This window comes from Pelmatolapia mariae, linkage group LG16_19, assembly GCF_036321145.2.
Source record: "Pelmatolapia mariae isolate MD_Pm_ZW linkage group LG16_19, Pm_UMD_F_2, whole genome shotgun sequence".
Classification (NCBI taxonomy): Eukaryota; Metazoa; Chordata; class Actinopteri; order Cichliformes; family Cichlidae; genus Pelmatolapia; species Pelmatolapia mariae.
In genome coordinates this window covers 69,619,400-69,641,207 of record NC_086241.1, presented here as the reverse complement: position 1 = coordinate 69,641,207, position 21,808 = coordinate 69,619,400, and the positions used below count along the sequence as shown (strand labels likewise).

The following is a 21,808-nucleotide window of genomic DNA, read 5'->3' as shown; positions in this document are numbered from 1 at the left end:
ACCGAACAGACCAATCAGCACCTCCACATGCTCTCACATGACCTTTCATCACTTTAGCTGAAGCATCAGTGCACAGGAATTAATCTAACCTTTGTCTCTAAAACACACGAGGGCGTCACTCTGCCCTTCCACCGCAGGAAAATCACTGGCTTGTTTTTTCATAAGTGGGTTTAATTGACTCAGACCAAACGGTGACCACATGCAGACCACTGATGGTAATGTGTGTCGACACCTCTGAAGGCTTCTTTAAACCAGGAGAAAGCCCGTGTAGAGCCCGGCAGTCAAACCGGTTCTGTGCACATTTGAATCCAGCCTGGAGTCAGTTTGTGACTTACAGGATTTTATTTGCCTCCATTTTCAGCTTCAGCTGATTATTCGGTTCACGTGGATCTGTGCAAATAATCAAACATCTTTATCTTTCTTTCTTAAATAAACACACAAAAAATGTAATAAAGATTTGTTTTTGTGCTGGCCCTGCTCCTGAGGCATTTTCAGTGTTTGTTGAGGTCTGTAAGAATCATGTGTGCAGCAAAGTAATCGTGGGAAACTTGGTCTGAAGCTTCCTGAAGTAAGAATTAAAATTCCTGAAAAGTCTGCATGAAGGAAACGATAAACGGATGCTTTCACGGGGTCCTGCGTGAAGATCTGAAGCTGGCTGTGAGACGAGAGCCACGTGATGTCTCGGTTTCAGGCCCGAACCCAGAGAACCCAGGGGTTAACGGCGTGATGGAGGGACCAAAACAGACCCATCCAAACTAGTTTAGGATCATTCAGGACACTCTGAGGAGCTGTCTCAACCTAAAGACATTTTTATGACGACATCTCTTCAGATCTCCATGTGCGCTCACTGAATGCGTCACATAAATGAGAACAACCAAAAACCAAGAGTCCTTCTGAGCGTGTTGATTGGTGGCTGTTTAATAAGCAGGTTCAAGCTTTTCCAGGTGTGTCAGGAGTGCACCTGAACCCTGAGCCTGTTTCCTGTCTGTGTCTCAGTCTCTGTTTAACAAAACGCCTCCGTCAAACCCACAGAAACATCCTCCCCCTCCCCCCTTCACCTGGTTTGATCTGTCCATCGGTCAAGGCGATGCGTTTCCATGGTAACTGGGGCAGCAGGGAGAGCTACGTTTGGCGAGGAGCTCGGTGGCTGGGCGCTGTTTGCTGCTGGAGTGAAGAAGAAGACAAAGCAGAGACGGAGGTTAATCATCCACGAAGTTTCAACGTTTTCCAGGCCTGGAAAGCCTGGAAAAGTGTACAAGGATTTTCCAGGTGGATCTCATGAAGATGTTGAAAGTATATTTCAGAATTTCAGACATGAATACTGCGATATTTGCCTCGACAGATGTGCACACACACACACACACACACGATCTGAATTCAGCATTGAAGCTAAAAATAGTCATGCTGCTACAAACACTCTGGTTACCATGACAACTGACTCCATCCTGCAGTAGTGACACACACACACACACACACACGTGTGTGTATTTATATCCTTGTGGGGACATTTCATTGACACAATGCTTTCCCTAGCCCCTTACCCTAACCCTAACCATCAAAAATGAATGCCTAACCCTGACCCTTACCCTAAACCTAACCATAACCTAATTGTAACCCTGACACTAAAACCACATTTTGAGGCTCAAAAATGCCTTCAAACTCGTGGGGACCTGGATTTTGGTCCCCACAAGGGCTGTTTGTCCCCACAAGTATAGTAAACTACCAATTTTTGGTCCCCATGAAGATGTTAATACCCGTCCACACACACACACACTGCTGCCACCTGCTGGTTCACCTTCCTCATAACACCTCAGGGCTGACAGTCCGAAACTTAATGTTTAGTTATGTGTGCCTATGCCAAGAGGCACACATATTACTATTCGTCGGATTTATTATTATGTGTGCCTATGCCAAGAGGCACACATATTACTATTCGTCAGATTTATTATTATTATTATTCTTCAGTTTCCGCCTGAAATTTTGCAGCGAATCTCGCCTCGCAGTTTTGAGACAAGATTCATATATGTTACCTCATTTTGTGCGGCTGGATCAGGAATGGTGTGCTATGACTTTTGGTGTTTATGACTATTATAGTTTTTTAAATATTAATATTTTAGTGAAAATTTTCCCGCGCTTCTCTGCCAAACAGTTTTGACAATAGGGTTACATATGTTAGATCATTTTGTGCGGCTGGAGCTGGACTAGTATGGTATACACTTTTGGTGTTTATGACTTTTATAGTTTTTTAAATATTAATATTTTAGTGCAAATTTAGAAAGATTCTTCTTTTGGCGCCATAGAAACAGACTTCATTTGTGGTGTGTTGGCTCCATCTTTTGGTCCCACTGATACAAATTTCAAACTTCATTTGTGGTGTGTTGGCTCTCTCTAGTGGTATGCCGGGAGTAGTACGGCCTGTCTACCCTTATTTGGATTACCGTAATGATGACAATATCAACGGTGCGCACAGCGTCGCTGCTTTCAGGAGCCATTGGAATTTTTAAGGTTGCGCAAATCATTCAAAAGTTACGGTAATGCTTGGTGGAAAACTCAATATCCCACAATTCATAGCACGCCTCTGCCGAGTCAAACAATGGCGGCCATCACTTAGTTTTTATTTTCCTCTTAATACTGTTTCTAGGTCACAAAATAAACTTTTAAGATATTTTCAGGCGAGAATATAGGTGTGTAAACTTCAAATATCTGCTCGTTTTGTCAAAACATCCCATATTAGCGACAATGTTCTGACGATGTCGTTTCTGCTTGAGGCTAGCTGGCTAGTGTGGCTAGCGCGGCTTTGCTAACAAGCTACAGCCGGCCTGGATGACAGTGAGAGCGGCTTACTCTGGTTTCACACCCGGTCCTTCGTAAAGTCTCGTGGTCACAGCTGGACTTATTTTAAATAAATAAATGATTTATTTATTTATTCATTTTAGTAACGGTATAAACAGTGAAAGGTGGTGGATTGGCCAGATGTAAACTTCAAATATGTGCTCGTGTTACCAAGACATCCCATATTAGCTCTGATGGTTTCGGTGCCTGCAAAGAGCTAGACAGCTAGCTAGCTAACTGGCTGTCTTTTTGACTCAGGGTCATAGCTGGACTTATTTTTCGTTTTTATGAGCTGATGAGGGTTTTTTTTTAGTAACGGTACAAACAGTGAAAGGCGGTGGATTGTCCAGATGCTGGTCGATGTGGAAAAAATAACTGAGTTGTTTGGTGGTCGCTGACACGGAGCTACAACCGAGGGCAGCTATCCACCGGTGTGTGTCAGACAGAGCATGCAGGGAACGAGACATAAGAGGCGGCGAGGCGACCGCCGATCGACCGGTGGTAGATCGTGGATCAGGGAAACCGAAGGCAGGAGAAGCAGGCGGCTGCCGGTCAGAGCGTGAGGTGAACTGAATTTCAGGTAAGAAGTTATGAACTGCACTCTATTTGGGTCAGATATAAACCGAGTTTAGGTGTAGTTTATTTTCGTTGTGCTGACTTTTTACAATCAGTTATAATAACTCGTACTGCGTGCTAGCTAGCACGACAGAGTTTCTATACAGCTGTGTGCGCGCTAAGTTACTGATGTTGAACTTTATGACAGCCTCCCCTGTCATTCTCTCGCCTGTTCAAACTTCAGTCATGAAACTGATCAATGATCGGCTTTTCTCTCTTGTTTGTTTATTGCGCTAAACAACAGCAGCACGTTTAAGCTTGATCAGCTGTTGTTAGAATTCATTTGATTTTAATTTCTAGTATCAGCTGATGTTTGCTGGAGCCACAGCTGTAGAAGCGGCTGGTGGAAACCAGGAGATGACCTTACCGAATCATTAGAGCTGAACTGGTGATGGAGAAACAGGTTTACCTTTTTTTTAGGTGACATGAATGAGTTGAAGGGAAGTTATGAACTATTTCTGAGAGAAATAAACACCAAGCTCCTTTTTTATTTAGCTGACAGCTGGTAACTGTGCAGGGGCGGATCTAGCAAAGCTTTTGCCAGGGGGCCAGGTAGGGCATCTTACAACCAAAGTTTGTATAATAATACACAAGATTGGCTGTAGACCATTGTTAATCATTCAGAACACTGTGTAAAAATAACAAAAAACAAAAAGTGAATGCAAAAGTGCATAAATATTTATTTTACGTGATTGATGTGTGTGGCGGGGCGTGGTCTGCAGTGCCGCTGCAGGGGAGGTGGACCCACCTGAGCGGCATCTGCAATCACGCCTCTCTGGCGTAGTCTGTGCTCTCTCGGCTGTTTTTTGGGTGTGTGTCAGGCTGTGAGTTGAAAAGCTACAGCCGGCTGTGTGGGTACACCAACTATGTGTGAAAAGTGGTCCATAACGTAATGCTTCAAAGCGTGTTCATGCAAACATTGTCGGGTCTGCCGTGGTACAATGGGACTTCAGCTCATGAAACTATGTGCACAGCGTCTGCAAATTGGGGCTGTACAAAGTCACTTCATCTTTACCCAAAATTGTAAGCTGTCATCTGTGAGGCGCGAGCGGTGTTTGTTTTTACCATAGTTCATGGTGGAGAATGGCTGCTCTGCTGAGTTTTGCTCTCTGTAGCTGTATGAATGGCAAACTACACTGTTTACCAGCAGCATAGGCACACTTAAAATTTCTTCTGAAATTTTCGCTTTCTAGTTATTATGTGTGCCTATGCCAAGAGGCACACATATTACTATTCGTCAGATTTATTATTATTATTATTCTTCAGTTTCCGCCTGAAATTTTGCAGCGAATCTCGCCTCGCAGTTTTGAGACAAGATTCATATATGTTACCTCATTTTGTGCGGCTGGATCAGGAATGGTGTGCTATGACTTTTGGTGTTTATGACTATTATAGTTTTTTAAATATTAATATTTTAGTGAAAATTTTCCCGCGCTTCTCTGCCAAACAGTTTTGACAATAGGGTTACATATGTTAGATCATTTTGTGCGGCTGGAGCTGGACTAGTATGGTATACACTTTTGGTGTTTATGACTTTTATAGTTTTTTAAATATTAATATTTTAGTGCAAATTTAGAAAGATTCTTCTTTTGGCGCCATAGAAACAGACTTCATTTGTGGTGTGTTGGCTCCATCTTTTGGTCCCACTGATACAAATTTCAAACTTCATTTGTGGTGTGTTGGCTCTCTCTAGTGGTATGCCGGGAGTAGTACGGCCTGTCTACCCTTATTTGGATTACCGTAATGATGACAATATCAACGGTGCGCACAGCGTCGCTGCTTTCAGGAGCCATTGGAATTTTTAAGGTTGCGCAAATCATTCAAAAGTTACGGTAATGCTTGGTGGAAAACTCAATATCCCACAATTCATAGCACGCCTCTGCCGAGTCAAACAATGGCGGCCATCACTTAGTTTTTATTTTCCTCTTAATACTGTTTCTAGGTCACAAAATAAACTTTTAAGATATTTTCAGGCGAGAATATAGGTGTGTAAACTTCAAATATCTGCTCGTTTTGTCAAAACATCCCATATTAGCGACAATGTTCTGACGATGTCGTTTCTGCTTGAGGCTAGCTGGCTAGTGTGGCTAGCGCGGCTTTGCTAACAAGCTACAGCCGGCCTGGATGACAGTGAGAGCGGCTTACTCTGGTTTCACACCCGGTCCTTCGTAAAGTCTCGTGGTCACAGCTGGACTTATTTTAAATAAATAAATGATTTATTTATTTATTCATTTTAGTAACGGTATAAACAGTGAAAGGTGGTGGATTGGCCAGATGTAAACTTCAAATATCTGCTTGTGTTACCAAGACATCCCATATTAGCTCTGATGGTTTCGGTGCCTGCAAAGAGCTAGACAGCTAGCTAGCTAACTGGCTGTCTTTTTGACTCAGGGTCATAGCTGGACTTATTTTTCGTTTTTATGAGCTGATGAGGGTTTTTTTTTAGTAACGGTACAAACAGTGAAAGGCGGTGGATTGTCCAGATGCTGGTCGATGTGGAAAAAATAACTGAGTTGTTTGGTGGTCGCTGACACGGAGCTACAACCGAGGGCAGCTATCCACCGGTGTGTGTCAGACAGAGCATGCAGGGAACGAGACATAAGAGGCGGCGAGGCGACCGCCGATCGACCGGTGGTAGATCGTGGATCAGGGAAACCGAAGGCAGGAGAAGCAGGCGGCTGCCGGTCAGAGCGTGAGGTGAACTGAATTTCAGGTAAGAAGTTATGAACTGCACTCTATTTGGGTCAGATATAAACCGAGTTTAGGTGTAGTTTATTTTCGTTGTGCTGACTTTTTACAATCAGTTATAATAACTCGTACTGCGTGCTAGCTAGCACGACAGAGTTTCTATACAGCTGTGTGCGCGCTAAGTTACTGATGTTGAACTTTATGACAGCCTCCCCTGTCATTCTCTCGCCTGTTCAAACTTCAGTCATGAAACTGATCAATGATCGGCTTTTCTCTCTTGTTTGTTTATTGCGCTAAACAACAGCAGCACGTTTAAGCTTGATCAGCTGTTGTTAGAATTCATTTGATTTTAATTTCTAGTATCAGCTGATGTTTGCTGGAGCCACAGCTGTAGAAGCGGCTGGTGGAAACCAGGAGATGACCTTACCGAATCATTAGAGCTGAACTGGTGATGGAGAAACAGGTTTACCTTTTTTTTAGGTGACATGAATGAGTTGAAGGGAAGTTATGAACTATTTCTGAGAGAAATAAACACCAAGCTCCTTTTTTATTTAGCTGACAGCTGGTAACTGTGCAGGGGCGGATCTAGCAAAGCTTTTGCCAGGGGGCCAGGTAGGGCATCTTACAACCAAAGTTTGTATAATAATACACAAGATTGGCTGTAGACCATTGTTAATCATTCAGAACACTGTGTAAAAATAACAAAAAACAAAAAGTGAATGCAAAAGTGCATAAATATTTATTTTACGTGATTGATGTGTGTGGCGGGGCGTGGTCTGCAGTGCCGCTGCAGGGGAGGTGGACCCACCTGAGCGGCATCTGCAATCACGCCTCTCTGGCGTAGTCTGTGCTCTCTCGGCTGTTTTTTGGGTGTGTGTCAGGCTGTGAGTTGAAAAGCTACAGCCGGCTGTGTGGGTACACCAACTATGTGTGAAAAGTGGTCCATAACGTAATGCTTCAAAGCGTGTTCATGCAAACATTGTCGGGTCTGCCGTGGTACAATGGGACTTCAGCTCATGAAACTATGTGCACAGCGTCTGCAAATTGGGGCTGTACAAAGTCACTTCATCTTTACCCAAAATTGTAAGCTGTCATCTGTGAGGCGCGAGCGGTGTTTGTTTTTACCATAGTTCATGGTGGAGAATGGCTGCTCTGCTGAGTTTTGCTCTCTGTAGCTGTATGAATGGCAAACTACACTGTTTACCAGCAGCATAGGCACACTTAAAATTTCTTCTGAAATTTTCGCTTTCTAGTTATGTGTGCCTATGCCAAGAGGCACACATATTACTATTGCTCGGATTTATTATTCTTATTATTATTATTCTTCAGTTTCCGCCTGAAATTTTGCAGCGAATCTCGCCCCGCAGTTTTGAGACAAGCTTCATATATGTGACCTCATTTTGTGCGGCTGGATCTGGAATGGTGTGCTATGACTTTTGGTGTTTATGAATTTTATAGTTTTTTAAATATTAATATTTTAGTGAAAATTTTCCCGCGCCTCTCTGCCTAACAGTTTTGACATTAGGGTTACATATGTTAGATCATTTTGTGCGGCTGGAGCTGGACTATTATGTCATGACTTTTGGTGTTTATGACTTTTATAGTTTTTGAAATATTTAGATTTTAGTGCAAATTTAGGCCAATTCATCTTTTGGCGCCAAATAAACAGACTTCATTTGTGGTGTGTTGGCGCCATCTTTTGGTCCCATTGAAACAAATTTCAAACTTCATTTGTGGTGTGTTGGCTCTCTCTAGTGGTATGCCGGGAGTGGTACAGCCTGTCTACCCTTATTTGGATACCGTAATGATGACAATATCAATGGCGCGCACAGCCTCGCTGCTTTCAGGAACCATTGGAGGTTTTAAGGTTGCGCGAACCATTGAATAGTTACGGTAAACACAATGGCTTCTATGCTTGGTGGAAAACTCCATATCCCACAATTCATAGCACACCTCTGCCGAGTTACACAATGGCGGCCACCACTTCGTTTTATATGTCTTTTATTAGTGTTTCTAGGTCACAAAATCAACTTTTAAGATATTTTCAGGCGAGAATGTAGGTAGGTAAACTTCAAATATCTGCTTGTTTTATCATATTAGCGACAGTGCTCTGACGACCTTGGTCCTGCCTGACAGCTAGCCGGCTACCTAGCTAGCTGCCGCACTTGGCTGCAAATGCACAGCGAGGGGACTCTCTCTCTCCTTTCACCTCCCCGGTCTCTCGCAAATGCTCGCACAGAATCGGAGTTACAGCTGGATGTGGAAAAAATAACTGAGTTGTTTGGTGGTGCTATAATGCGGAGCTACAACAGTGGGCAGCTATCCACCGGTGTATGACAGAAAGGACATGCCGCGACCGCCGATCGACCGGTGTTTGCTAACGCGGAGGTCAATCGTGGATCAGGGAAAGCGAAGGCAGGAGCGTGAGGTGCACTGAATTTCAGGTAAGAAGTTATGACCTGCACTCTATTTGGGTCAGATATAAACCGAGTTTAGGTGTAGTTTATTTAGCAACATTTCTCTTACGTGTTGCTGATAGCCGGCTAGCTAGCTAGCGCCGCTAGCTTAGCCAGCTAGCGCTGCTAGCGACCCTTCGTGAAAAACCACCCAGGCTTGGCTGATAGTGAGGTGGCTAAAATTTGTTTCATCGCCCGATCGCTCGGCAAGGGTCTGTGTCTTAGCTGGACTTATTTTTCATTTATATGGGCCGATGATGCTGGTCGATGTGGAAAAAATAACTGAGTTGTTTGGTGGTGGAGCTACAACAGAGGGCAGCTATCCACCGGTGTGTGACAGAAAGGACATGCCACGAACGAGACATACAAGGCGGTGAGGCTACCGCCGATCGACCGGTGTTTGCTAACGCGGAGGTCAATCGTGGATCAGGGAAAGCGAAGGCAGGAGCGTGAGGTGAACTGAATTTCAGGTAAGAAGTTATGACCTGCACTCTATTTGGGTCAGATATAAACCGAGTTTAGGTGTAGTTTATTTAGCAACAGTTCTCTTACGTGTTGCTGATAGCCGGCTGGCTAGCTAGCTAGCGCGGCTAGCGACCCTTCGTGAAAAACCACCCAGGCTTGGCTGATAGTGAGGTGGCTAAAATTTGTTTAATCGCCCGATCGCTCGGCAAGGGTCTGTGTCTTAGTTGGACTTATTTTTCGTTTATATGGGCCGATGATGCTGGTCGATGTGGAAAAAATAACTGAGTTGTTTGGTGGTGGAGCTACAACAGAGGGCAGCTATCCACCGGTGTGTGACAGAAAGGACATGCCGCGAACGAGACATACAAGGCGGTGAGGGTACCGCCGATCGACCGGTGTTTGCTAACGCGGAGGTCAATCGTGGATCAGGGAAAGCGAAGGCAGGAGCGTGAGGTGAACTGAATTTCAGGTAAGAAGTTATGACCTGCACTCTATTTGGGTCAGATATAAACCGAGTTTAGGTGTAGTTTATTTTCATTGTGCTGACTTTTTCAATCACTTACAATAACTCGTACTGCGTGCTAGCTAGCACGACGGGGACGGAGTTTGTATACAGCTGTGTGCACGCTAAGTTACCGATGTTACCGATGTTGAACTTTATGACAGCCTCCCCTGTCATTCTCTCGCCTGTTGAAACTTCAGTCATGAAACTGATCAATGATCGGCTTTTCTCTCTTGTTTGTTTATCGCTAAACAACAGCAGCACGTTTAAGCTTGATCAGCTGTTGTTAGAATTCATTTGCTTTTAATTTCTAGTATCAGCTGATGTTTGCTGCAGCCACAGCTGTAAAAACGGCTGTTCCAAACCAGATGTCCTTACTGAATCATCAGAGCTGAACTGGTGATGGAGAAACAGGTTTACCCTTAGGTGACATGAATGAGTTGAAGGGAAATTACGAACTGTTTCTGAGAGAGGAATATACACCAAGCTCCTTTTTTTGTGTAGCTGACAGCTGGTAACTGTGCAGGGGCGGATCTAGCAAAGCTTTTGCCAGGGGGCCAGGTAGGGCATTAACAGAGAAAGGTGGACACAAAGATATACTTTTCTTTCTTACTCTCATATAAAATATTTAGCTTTTATTAAATAGTTATCTGAATCTTACAACCAAAGTTTGTATAATAATACACAAGATTGGCTGTAGACCATTGTTCATCATTCAGAACACTGTGTAAAAATAACAAAAAACAAAAAGTGAATGCAAAAGTGCATAAATATTTATTTTACGTGTTTGATGTGTGTGGCGGGGCGTGGTCTGCAGTGCCGCTGCAGGGGAGGTGGACCCACCTGAGCGGCACCTGCAATCACGCCTCTCGGGCGTAGTCTGTGCTCTCTCGGCTGTTTTTTGGGTGTGTGTTGGGCTGTGAGTTGAAAAGCTACAGCTGGCTGGGTGGGTACACCAACCATGTGTGAAAAGTGGTCCATAACGTACTGGTTCAAAGCGTGTTCGTGCAAACATTGTCGTGTCTGCCGTGGTACAATGGAACTTCTGCTCATGAACCTGTGTGCACAGCGTCTGCAAATCGGGGCTGTACAAAGTCACTTCATCTTTACCCAAAACTGTAAACTGTCATCTGTGAGGCGCGAGCGGTGTTTGTTTTTACCATAATTCATGGTGGAGAATGGCTGCTCTTCTGAGTTTTGCTGTCTGTAGCTGTATGAATGGCAAACTACACTGATTAGCAGCGGCATAGGCACACTTAAAATTTCTTCTGAAATTTTCGCTTTCTAGTTATTATTATTCTTCAGTTTCCGCCTGAAATTTTGCAGCGAATCTCGCCTCGCAGTTTTGAGACAAGATTCATATATGTTACCTCATTTTGTGCGGCTGGATCAGGAATGGTGTGCTATGACTTTTGGTGTTTATGACTATTATAGTTTTTTAAATATTAATATTTTAGTGAAAATTTTCCCGCGCTTCTCTGCCAAACAGTTTTGACAATAGGGTTACATATGTTAGATCATTTTGTGCGGCTGGAGCTGGACTAGTATGGTATACACTTTTGGTGTTTATGACTTTTATAGTTTTTTAAATATTAATATTTTAGTGCAAATTTAGAAAGATTCTTCTTTTGGCGCCATAGAAACAGACTTCATTTGTGGTGTGTTGGCTCCATCTTTTGGTCCCACTGATACAAATTTCAAACTTCATTTGTGGTGTGTTGGCTCTCTCTAGTGGTATGCCGGGAGTAGTACGGCCTGTCTACCCTTATTTGGATTACCGTAATGATGACAATATCAACGGTGCGCACAGCGTCGCTGCTTTCAGGAGCCATTGGAATTTTTAAGGTTGCGCAAATCATTCAAAAGTTACGGTAATGCTTGGTGGAAAACTCAATATCCCACAATTCATAGCACGCCTCTGCCGAGTCAAACAATGGCGGCCATCACTTAGTTTTTATTTTCCTCTTAATACTGTTTCTAGGTCACAAAATAAACTTTTAAGATATTTTCAGGCGAGAATATAGGTGTGTAAACTTCAAATATCTGCTCGTTTTGTCAAAACATCCCATATTAGCGACAATGTTCTGACGATGTCGTTTCTGCTTGAGGCTAGCTGGCTAGTGTGGCTAGCGCGGCTTTGCTAACAAGCTACAGCCGGCCTGGATGACAGTGAGAGCGGCTTACTCTGGTTTCACACCCGGTCCTTCGTAAAGTCTCGTGGTCACAGCTAGACTTATTTTTCGTTTAAATGGACCGATGATTTATTTATTTATTCATTTTAGTAACGGTATAAACAGTGAAAGGTGGTGGATTGGCCAGATGTAAACTTCAAATATCTGCTCGTGTTACCAAGACATCCCATATTAGCTCTGATGGTTTCGGTGCCTGCAAAGAGCTAGACAGCTAGCTAGCTAACTGGCTGTCTTTTTGACTCAGGGTCATAGCTGGACTTATTTTTCGTTTTTATGAGCTGATGAGGGTTTTTTTTTAGTAACGGTACAAACAGTGAAAGGCGGTGGATTGTCCAGATGCTGGTCGATGTGGAAAAAATAACTGAGTTGTTTGGTGGTCGCTGACACGGAGCTACAACCGAGGGCAGCTATCCACCGGTGTGTGTCAGACAGAGCATGCAGGGAACGAGACATAAGAGGCGGCGAGGCGACCGCCGATCGACCGGTGGTAGATCGTGGATCAGGGAAACCGAAGGCAGGAGAAGCAGGCGGCTGCCGGTCAGAGCGTGAGGTGAACTGAATTTCAGGTAAGAAGTTATGAACTGCACTCTATTTGGGTCAGATATAAACCGAGTTTAGGTGTAGTTTATTTCCGTTGTGCTGACTTTTTACAATCAGTTATAATAACTTGTACTGCGTGCTAGCTAGCACGACGGAGTTTCTATACAGCTGTGTGCGCGCTAAGTTACTGATGTTGAACTTTATGACAGCCTCCCCTGTCATTCTCTCGCCTGTTCAAACTTCAGTCATGAAACTGATCAATGATCGGCTTTTCTCTCTTGTTTGTTTATTGCGCTAAACAACAGCAGCACGTTTAAGCTTGATCAGCTGTTGTTAGAATTCATTTGATTTTAATTTCTAGTATCAGCTGATGTTTGCTGGAGCCACAGCTGTAGAAGCGGCTGGTGGAAACCAGGAGATGACCTTACCGAATCATTAGAGCTGAACTGGTGATGGAGAAACAGGTTTACCTTTTTTTTAGGTGACATGAATGAGTTGAAGGGAAGTTATGAACTATTTCTGAGAGAAATAAACACCAAGCTCCTTTTTTATTTAGCTGACAGCTGGTAACTGTGCAGGGGCGGATCTAGCAAAGCTTTTGCCAGGGGGCCAGGTAGGGCATCTTACAACCAAAGTTTGTATAATAATACACAAGATTGGCTGTAGACCATTGTTAATCATTCAGAACACTGTGTAAAAATAACAAAAAACAAAAAGTGAATGCAAAAGTGCATAAATATTTATTTTACGTGATTGATGTGTGTGGCGGGGCGTGGTCTGCAGTGCCGCTGCAGGGGAGGTGGACCCACCTGAGCGGCATCTGCAATCACGCCTCTCTGGCGTAGTCTGTGCTCTCTCGGCTGTTTTTTGGGTGTGTGTCAGGCTGTGAGTTGAAAAGCTACAGCCGGCTGTGTGGGTACACCAACTATGTGTGAAAAGTGGTCCATAACGTAATGCTTCAAAGCGTGTTCATGCAAACATTGTCGGGTCTGCCGTGGTACAATGGGACTTCTGCTCATGAAACTATGTGCACAGCGTCTGCAAATCGGGGCTGTACAAAGTCACTTCATCTTTACCCAAAATTGTAAGCTGTCATCTGTGAGGCGCGAGCGGTGTTTGTTTTTACCATAGTTCATGGTGGAGAATGGCTGCTCTGCTGAGTTTTGCTCTCTGTAGCTGTATGAATGGCAAACTACACTGTTTACCAGCGGCATAGGCACACTTAAAATTTCTTCTGAAATTTTCGCTTTCTAGTTATTTGTTTATAATTGTTTGTTATACACAAACAAATAACATTTTTTATCATTTTAAGAGCTCAAAAAAAATTCTCTGTATTTCTGCACATCAAGTCCAAACAATGTGTTTTTAATCAGCCATAAAATGAAAAAAATATTTGAAGATTTTTCAGTTACTGGATGAAAAAAGAAATTATTTTATTTTTTACAGCATTTTTGAAATAATTATGTTCCTGGTGTTTATCAGGCAGACAAACAGGTCAATATTTATAATCTATTGTTTGCTAAATTATTCAAAATGTCATGTGTAGGTCAGAACAGTACACAGCACAAACATGCACCTGCTCTGCTGTTGGTACACCTGTCCATGTTTCTGATTGGTCGCACACTGCAAACTCCACCTTCCTGTGACCTCCCCTGTACCAATGTGTATAAGCTCCAGGCTGACCCACTGACGCACCTCACGCTGACCAACACAAACTGCTGTGTGCTTACCTGCAGCATCCAGGTGTGTGACGGGCAGGTGCGTCGGCGGGTCTGAAGCATGGCCGCTCGCTATCCTGAGGGCTGATTCCAGCAGCTGGCTCTGATTGGAGGAGAGAAGCGCCAATGAAAGTTTAGAAAGAGACGCAGGAGGCGTCGCATCTTTATTCCTACAGTTCCCAGGTTTTATATTTTCTTTGATTGGATAACACGTCTGACACAACCTGCTGCTATTGTTCAGCACGGTGACATCATTAAAGGTGTTTCTGTACTCACCTGCAGCTGCACCTGCTGGCACTGCAGCTTCTCCAGGTGCTGCAGTGTCTGCTGGCTCATGCTCCGCCCTCTGTCCCCACCCTCCCTGATGACACGGTGATGTTACAGTGATGTCACATCTCCACTTCATTTAAAGTGACTTTTTTTTAAACACAGAATTATTTTTCTCTTATTGTTTTTGTTTTCAGCATAACGAGACGACAGGTGCACACAGGTGTGTTTACCTGTCAGCTTGCAGCAGCTTCTGGATGCCGTCAGCCAGCTGAGCCACTCGAGCCTCCATATCAGACTGAGCCTGTAAACAAACACAAACAGAGGTGCTAAACATTAGCTGCAGTTACTCTGATGTCCAGCAGAGGCAGCAGTGAGTCAGTCCCAGAGACTCACATGTGGAAAAAGCAGAAATAAACATGTGTGCGGGCTGAATCTCTATCAATAATCTGTGAGATTATTGATCGATCTATCAGCTGTACTCACCTTGAAGAGAGGAGCAGCTGCTGCCAAAGCTGCAGCGGCAGCGGCGGCGGCTGTGCTACTGGCATCTCCCAGGTCACCAGAGGACAGCGGCGTCTCCATCTGGACCCCAGCATCCTTCGCTGCATCCCGGGAGCTCAGAGCAGGGGCGTCCGGAAGGTTTCCCACAGAGTGGAGCGGCATCGGGTCCAAGAAGTGAACTCTGACCTCTCTCCTGCGGGGGGCGCTGTGATAGCTGAGCAGCACAGATGAGATGAGTCGTGTTTTTATGAGCAACCAGTAGCAAGTCTGAGGAAACACGTTTCACTCACCGCTGCTTCAAAGCCGCCAGCACGACTCCCCGACCCCCAGACGCAAAGCGTGACGTCAGGACGTCGTCACCTGATGATGCAAGCAGAGGTGGAGTCAGTATTGTGATGATTAAAGATAAACAGCTTGGATGTGTGAGAGGGTGTTGGGGAGGACCTTTTACGACTCAGATTGAATGATTATGGTGAGAGGTGAGTCTCGGAGGCTCACTCTCACACCGAGTCAAACTAAAACACAAAAAATGTGAATTTTGATCTTTTTATGATCGCGTGTGAAGAAATTCTGTCTAATGTGTAGAGACGTTTCTGTGAGAGGTCAGGAGGATCTGTAACGCAAGGCTGCTGATTGTTGGCTGAAATGCGATCTTCACTGCTTTTAAAGGACCGTCCGGTTTAATGGCTTTAGGTGTAGCAGAGTTATTAAAGTTTTGTTTTTGAACGTTATTGTGACCTTTAGTCTGTATTGCTGTATGGAGGGTGTGTGTCACAGGCATGATCTATGACACTGAACAGCGACTCTCAGCCTCAAAGATGTCCATTAAAACCTCGTCAGTCACGATGTCGCAGAATTATTTCAAACCAACAAATATTTACACTATATTTTTATCCTGTTATTTTCCACGTTCATTTCAGTTTATTTGAGTTTTTATTGTTATTTAAAAGACTACGACCAATAATTTTTACTTTAGTGAACTGAAATGTGCTGTCACAGCTCAGGAGTTTTCTCCAAGCACGACATCCCAGTGTACTTCAGACCCAGCAACACACTCAGACAGAAACTGGTTCACCCAAAAGACAAAACTCCAAAACACAGACTTAACAACGTGGTGTATGCTGTACAGTGCAGCAAGGAATGCCCAGACCTCTACATTGGAGAGACCAAACAGCCACTTCACAAGCGCATGGCACAACATAGAAGAGCCACCTCCACAGGACAAGACTCAGCAGTCCATCTGCATCTTAAGGTCAAAGGTCACTCTTTCGAGGATGCCAATGTTCACATTTTGGACAGAGAGGACAGATGGTTTGAAAGAGGAGTGAAAGAAGCCATCTATGTCCACTGTGAGCGACCATCTTTGAACAGAGGCGGTGGTTTACGACACCAACTGTCTGCCATCTATAATCCAGTTTTGAGTTCCCTCCCCAGACGCCTTAACGCCCACTCACATCCTGGGCCATCTGACCTCAGGAATTCACACGACAAGGTGGGGCCAGGTTTCACAATGAGCTCACCCGAAACCCTGGCTGATTAGGTCCCACACCCGCTTTCACACCTTGGCTCATGTGATTAGAGGATCACCAGGGGGTCCTTTGTCCCTCTTTGGGGGGATACTCCCACTGGGTTTAAATCTGGGACTCTCGGCCATTTGACCTTAGAACTGAAGAAGCTTCTCGGATGAGAGGTGAAACGTCTTCAAGCAACTTAAAGAAGTCCAGACGCTTCTCTTTGCAAATTCCTTTGACTACGATGACCTGGATGACTGAGAACCTTCACAGACACGCTGTCACAGCTAGTTTTAGTGAACTAACCCTGCTCCTACCTCAGTGTTTCTCTGTGCTGCTAGTTTTTTTTTTTAACTAAAGTGAACTCACAGCTCCACGCAGCTGTGAGCCACGTGAGCAGCTAGTGAATTTCTGGATTTCTCCCATGACCCTGCCAGGTATTACATTACCCCCCACCTGTGTCCATCGCCTCAGCGAGTTTTCGGTCTCCTCCTCCGGTGGTCTTACGGGGCTTTAAGTACGCTGCTGACCGATGTGGAGCAGCGATATCCGGGTTCTGTCTGGGACTCCGCCGCCGCTGCTTATTCTGTCTCAGTTCGGTCAGAGGAGGAGGAGGAGGAGGAAAGTCCCGCAATTTTCGGACGGTTATCTGGACGGATCCGGGTCCCGGTCCGCCTCCGGGACCGGTCCGGTCCGGGTGGAGGACTCGGGTGGAGCGGATTAGGACGTCCCCGGTGTCCGAGCTGCAGAAGGACTGATCCGGACTGAGTGCAGGCGGAGCAGACATGACGCTGTTTACCTACAGTGTTAACAAAGCTGATTTAAGGCCGCACTGTTAGCATGGAAGCTAACTACGTTCAAACTTCCCGCTCCGACTCTAAAACCCGCCGCAGGCCGGATAATGGTCGGAGGGAGGCGGCGGTCAGCGCCGCGGGGGGCGGGAAGAGAGTTAAAATAATTTACACCCCAGCGAGACGCCAGGAAAAAAAACCCCACAAACTACGACAGAAAAAAGAAAATGTTCAAACACAGCAACTGTTGCTGACAACAAACAACCGAACTTCCGCCTTCCGCTCCAGACAGGATGCTGAAAAAACTCCGCTTCAAAATCAAAACACGAAGAAGAACAAACGGCTCTGAGAAACATAGGCCGTTTATCAATGCCCAAGTACGCGAGTACGTACTCGCGTGCTCGGTGAGTACGTACTCGCCGAGAACGCACGGGAGTACGTACCCGCCGAGAACGCGAGCACGGACTCGTGGGCCGTCTCTCAATTCTCAAGTACGCGAGCACGGACTCGTGATTTGTACCAGCGTATGTGATGATGTCACAGGTCCGGAGTTTTTACTGCCGTCCCCTCCTAATTTAACTGTGAGTAACATGTTATGAAGCTTAACTTTAATCACAGCCAAACCGGTTTACTCAGGAACAAATAAAACACTGAAATAAACCAAACATTAACATTTAGAAGTGATCTAAGTGACTTATATATCATTCTTAACCTCAGTAGTGAAACCTCTATTAATAAAAATAGTGTACATGTACATACGTGTACATACCTTAATAAAAACAAGCAGGTGAGATGTTAGAACGCTTTTATTTCTATTCTAGTGGACACTCAATACTATAGACAGCTGCTGGGGTTTCTTTAACCTGAGTAGTGAGAAGACCGCGAGCGGGCGGGGAGGGGAGGGGGGGGGGGACGATGTGCCGGGAGTCCGCTGTTGAGTTTTGGACGAAATGCATTCTGGGATATATAGCTGTACCAAGTCTACACCGATGCATGCTCGATAAAACGGGCGGATCGAGAACACATCTGGGACTTTTTCGCGTTCTCGGCTTGATGCGTACTTCGAATTGGAACAGTACTTGGTCTCCGACTGATGACGTATCACGAGTACACGAGAACGCAAGTACGCACAAGTACGCATATTGATAAACGCCCATAGTAAACACAGCAAAACTTTATTTATTAGCCGAAAACTGGACAGTACACCTCTATCATAGAAAAATGATTATATAAAAATGATATTCAAACGAATATTAACTCGGATATCACAAATACAAACATAATGACTGAACTTAAATAAAATCAAATAATAAAGTAACAATATAAATAAACCAAAAGAAACAGAGGTCTCTTCACATAACAATGGATGCTTGATTTTTGGTTTTGGTTTTTACAAATTTGAATGACATTTGAATGTGCCATGACTTTGGCACATCATTCATAAATACTTGAAACACTCGTCTTACTCATTCTAGAAGCTGCAGTTGTAAAAACAGCTTCTTTGTCAGAGTGCATTTTACTGCTCGCGAGAATTCTGTGTTTTTCTGAAATGTGTTTGAAACGACCCTGTAAAGGTGGACTGGTTCAGGAGAAATTATGATTAAAGATGGTTTGCCTTTATAGAAGGACTTACTGATGAAGTTTAGATTTAGTTTAATGCGTTTATATTTGGAGGTCGGAACACCAGTCGCAGAACTTTTGTTGCTCTCCGGAAAGTTTCTGTTTCGGTTTCTGACCTGAACATTCGTGACATTTTTTCTCTCAAATGCACATTTTTATTCGTGTTTTGATTTTAATAAAATTATTAATTGATGGTTGAATATTAAGCTTAATGTAAGCCTCATGTTGACCGTGTTTGTTTTTTAATTTAAATTAAAAGTCGCAAAAATATCGGAGAGAATCTGCTGCTCTGTGCGCATGCGTCCTTCAGTCCGTCACTCGGAGGTTCCCCTCAGGCAGCTCGGATCTCAGGTGGAATAAAAACTGTCTTCCTGCTGCTGCTCGGGAGGCTGAAGAGGAACATTTCCAGGGGATCAGAGGGCGGGAACACGGCGCTAACCGGACTAGCCGATAGCCGTTAGCAGCAGCAGTCCGTTTAAACGTGCTGTTTTATCAGGTAGGTTTGTTCATCATGTCACTAAATCCCGGGTAACCTCTGCTCCCTGAAGCGTTACTAAACCAGCCAACCTAAGCTGAGCGGTACACCTGTAAGGTCACATTGAAAGAATAACACGTGAGCGCCGGAGGAGCTTTAAAAGAGGCGGACCGCGAAGTGAGCTAAAAATGGAGGATTTATGAATGGAGTCTGGTGTGTTAGCATTACTGCTAATTGTCGCCCTGTTTCTCCCCACCACCACCCCACCCTACAGAGTCCGAATCATGGCGGTCCAGGTGTCCGAGTCCGACCAGATCAAACAGGTAAGTGACCCCAAGAGTTTTCATGTCGACTCTGAGAAAAGAGGCTCAGAATTCAGAGGCACAAAGTCCGGTTACTGTGGCCTCCAGGGTCCATAGAAAGCCCGCACTGAACTATACAGCAAGGAGGCCTGTGAGGGACAAAACAGGAGAGAGAACCGTAGGTAAAAATAAATAGATAAAAATAGAAATCAATCAAAACAAACTCAAATACTGTCAATGCCAGAACACTATGGCAGCTTATTGGGACCAATACAGGAGTGAGAGTGGACAAGAAAGTAATTAGTTTTAATTTAGAAATGAAAAATGCCTTTAAAGCTAAAGTAATGCACATAAATAATAAATAAATGAAACAGTGTATAATTTAGAGATAGAATCATGAAATGTTTTAAAAGTTAAAAAATAAGCACGTAAATTAGAAAGTGAGATAAAAGTAACTCAAAAGATCATAAAGTATTTGTTCATTTATAAATGAAAATAAATCAAGTAAAACAAGAAAATATTATATGACATTATGAAAAATTATAGGTAAGAAGTGAGTATCTGAAATGAAAAGCAAGTTGGTAAAAAAGGAAGTAAATAAATGGAAAAAGGTGCAACTTAAGGAAAGGAAAATAAAAACAAAATGGTTAAAAAAAGTTTTTGAAAAAGAATATAGAAGGGCTCATTTATGACAAATACACTATTCTTTGTAATACTGTTTTGTGAACGGGAGCCTCTGTGCTGCACTTCGCTGAACATTTAGTTTTTCAGAGCAGTAGACTTTTTTTTTCCTTCACAAATGTGCTTTAGTGAACAAAAGGAGCAGCTCTCCAGCACACATGTAAATCTAATACCAGAAATTGCACTAACAGTTCTACATATGAGCTCCACCTGTAGTTAAATCATATTTTTTTATTTCTAAACCTGAGCGTGCCTGAAGCAGCGAGAGGACGGAGGTCTCCGCTGAGCATGAAACCTGTTCGAGAAATTTCTTCCCAAACCAGAACCTTGGATCCTTCTCGGTCATCTCTCAGATTTTTTTGCTGAATTGCTGCTCTGCAGCCGTTTTCTGAGCCGTGTCTGTTTCCTGTGTTCAGTTTAAGGAGTTTCTGGGGACGTACAACAAGGTGACGGAGAACTGCTTCATGGACTGCGTCCGAGACTTCACCACGAGAGACGTGAAGCCCGAGGAGGTAAAAAAGTTGATTGGATGACGGAAACATGTGATTGAAGGAACATCTGGATAAAATCCTCACAGCTGTTTGTGTTTCAGTCGAGCTGCTCCGAGTCGTGCCTGCAGAAGTATCTGAAGATGACTCAGAGGATCTCCATGCGTTTCCAGGAGTATCACATCCAGCAGAACGAGGCTCTGGCGGCTAAAGCTGGCCTGCTGGGACAGCCGCGCTGACCCTGAACCTGGGCCGGGCCGTGCTGGTCCCGGTCCAGCAGATCCTCCGGCGCTGTAAAAACAGACTCTGAAGCTGCGCATGAGGACGTTTTGTTGCAGTTTCTGACCTGAAGCTCCGCCCCCTCAGATTCTATCCGCAGGGTGAAGGAATTAGTCGGCTGTTCTGTGCATCATGGGAAATGTAGTTTCAGATTCTTTATTAACATGCAGAATATTCCTTTAATGTGCAGATTTGTCTTTTTATTGAACACAACGACCGACCGATGTGGTGATGATGATGATGATGATGATGATGATGATGAGCTGACCTCATTTTTCATGTTTGGAAATAAAAATAATCCGACATCAGGAATGTGTGGATGTTTTCATCCCTGTTAGGAAGTGCTTTACTGCATCCAGCCTCACTCTGGCTCTGCTGCAGATCACACAGAGTCCTGAGAAACGTTCAGACCAGCTGCAGCGTTTCACGTGTTTCACCTGCTCCGGCTGGAGAGCTCGTTATGTCCTGAAAGTTACTGATTAACCTGCTTTTAGTACTGAAGTGTTTCTGCAGCAGACCCTCGCTGATGGACTTACTCTAAAGTCAAAGGTTAGTTTTATTGCATGTTGCATGGCAACTTATACCAAACATACACTGTATAAAACAATCACTAAATCAACAGTGAATACAGACTACAAATCACAACGACTCAAGACTGTGGCTGCATAATAAAAGCCGGGGTGTGCGGCTCTAACAGACCTGAGAGCAGTTGTTTTTTGTTTATAGTGACTTAGAGTCCGGGCAGCTCTAATGTGAAAAGCTAAGTTTAGCAGCCACCTCTGAGAAGGCTCCATCGCCTTTGCTTTCAAACCTGGATCTCTGAATCTCCAGGAGCAGCAGGTTCGTGGACCTCAGTGCTGTGGTAGAACTGAAGGGTTTGAA

At 44.2% G+C, this 21,808-nt stretch overlaps 2 protein-coding genes across 8 annotated transcripts in view; one reads left to right on the top strand and one right to left on the bottom strand.

Moving 5' to 3' along the window:
- The window catches only part of kiaa0586 (KIAA0586 ortholog), a 37,214-nt gene extending 20,130 nt beyond the window's left edge, over positions 1–17,084 (bottom strand). For 3 of the 4 annotated variants that reach the window (XM_063497108.1, XM_063497111.1, XM_063497110.1), the window contains exons 1-7: positions 16,747–17,084; positions 15,070–15,139; positions 14,762–14,993; positions 14,509–14,579; positions 14,285–14,369; positions 14,021–14,111; positions 1,059–1,164 (exon numbers count right to left, since the gene is read on the bottom strand). In XM_063497108.1, coding sequence (XP_063353178.1) covers positions 1,059–1,164; positions 14,021–14,111; positions 14,285–14,369; positions 14,509–14,579; positions 14,762–14,993; positions 15,070–15,139; positions 16,747–17,077 — 986 coding nt within the window. In that variant the 5' untranslated portion in view covers positions 17,078–17,084. The remainder of the gene's footprint in view (positions 1–1,058; positions 1,165–14,020; positions 14,112–14,284; positions 14,370–14,508; positions 14,580–14,761; positions 14,994–15,069; positions 15,140–16,746) is intronic. The other variant, XM_063497112.1, reaches the window with a different exon arrangement.
- Positions 17,085–17,549: 465 nt separating this feature from the next.
- timm9 (translocase of inner mitochondrial membrane 9 homolog) lies at positions 17,550–21,238 on the top strand. 4 transcript variants are annotated; one of them, XM_063497117.1, is made up of 4 exons: positions 17,550–17,662; positions 19,451–19,499; positions 20,576–20,671; positions 20,752–21,238. In XM_063497117.1, exons 2-4 carry the CDS (start codon positions 19,461–19,463, stop codon positions 20,884–20,886), a joined length of 270 nt encoding a protein of 89 aa, XP_063353187.1. In that variant the 5' UTR covers positions 17,550–17,662; positions 19,451–19,460; the 3' UTR covers positions 20,887–21,238. The 4 variants fall into 4 exon arrangements, with proteins under 4 accessions (XP_063353187.1, XP_063353190.1, XP_063353186.1 ...); XM_063497120.1 differs by lacking the exon at positions 17,550–17,662 and adding an exon at positions 18,078–18,204; XM_063497116.1 differs by lacking the exon at positions 17,550–17,662 and adding an exon at positions 18,977–19,197.
- Positions 21,239–21,808: the final 570 nt, after the last annotated feature.

Coding starts and splice junctions, on each gene's coding strand:
- timm9 (XM_063497117.1), top strand. CDS start 19,461: ATGGCGGTCCAGGTGTCCGAGTCCGACCAGATCAAACAG. Junction 19,500..20,575: donor AGTCCGACCAGATCAAACAG/GTAAGTGACCCC, acceptor TCCTGTGTTCAG/TTTAAGGAGTTTCTGGGGAC. Junction 20,672..20,751: donor GAGACGTGAAGCCCGAGGAG/GTAAAAAAGTTG, acceptor TTTGTGTTTCAG/TCGAGCTGCTCCGAGTCGTG.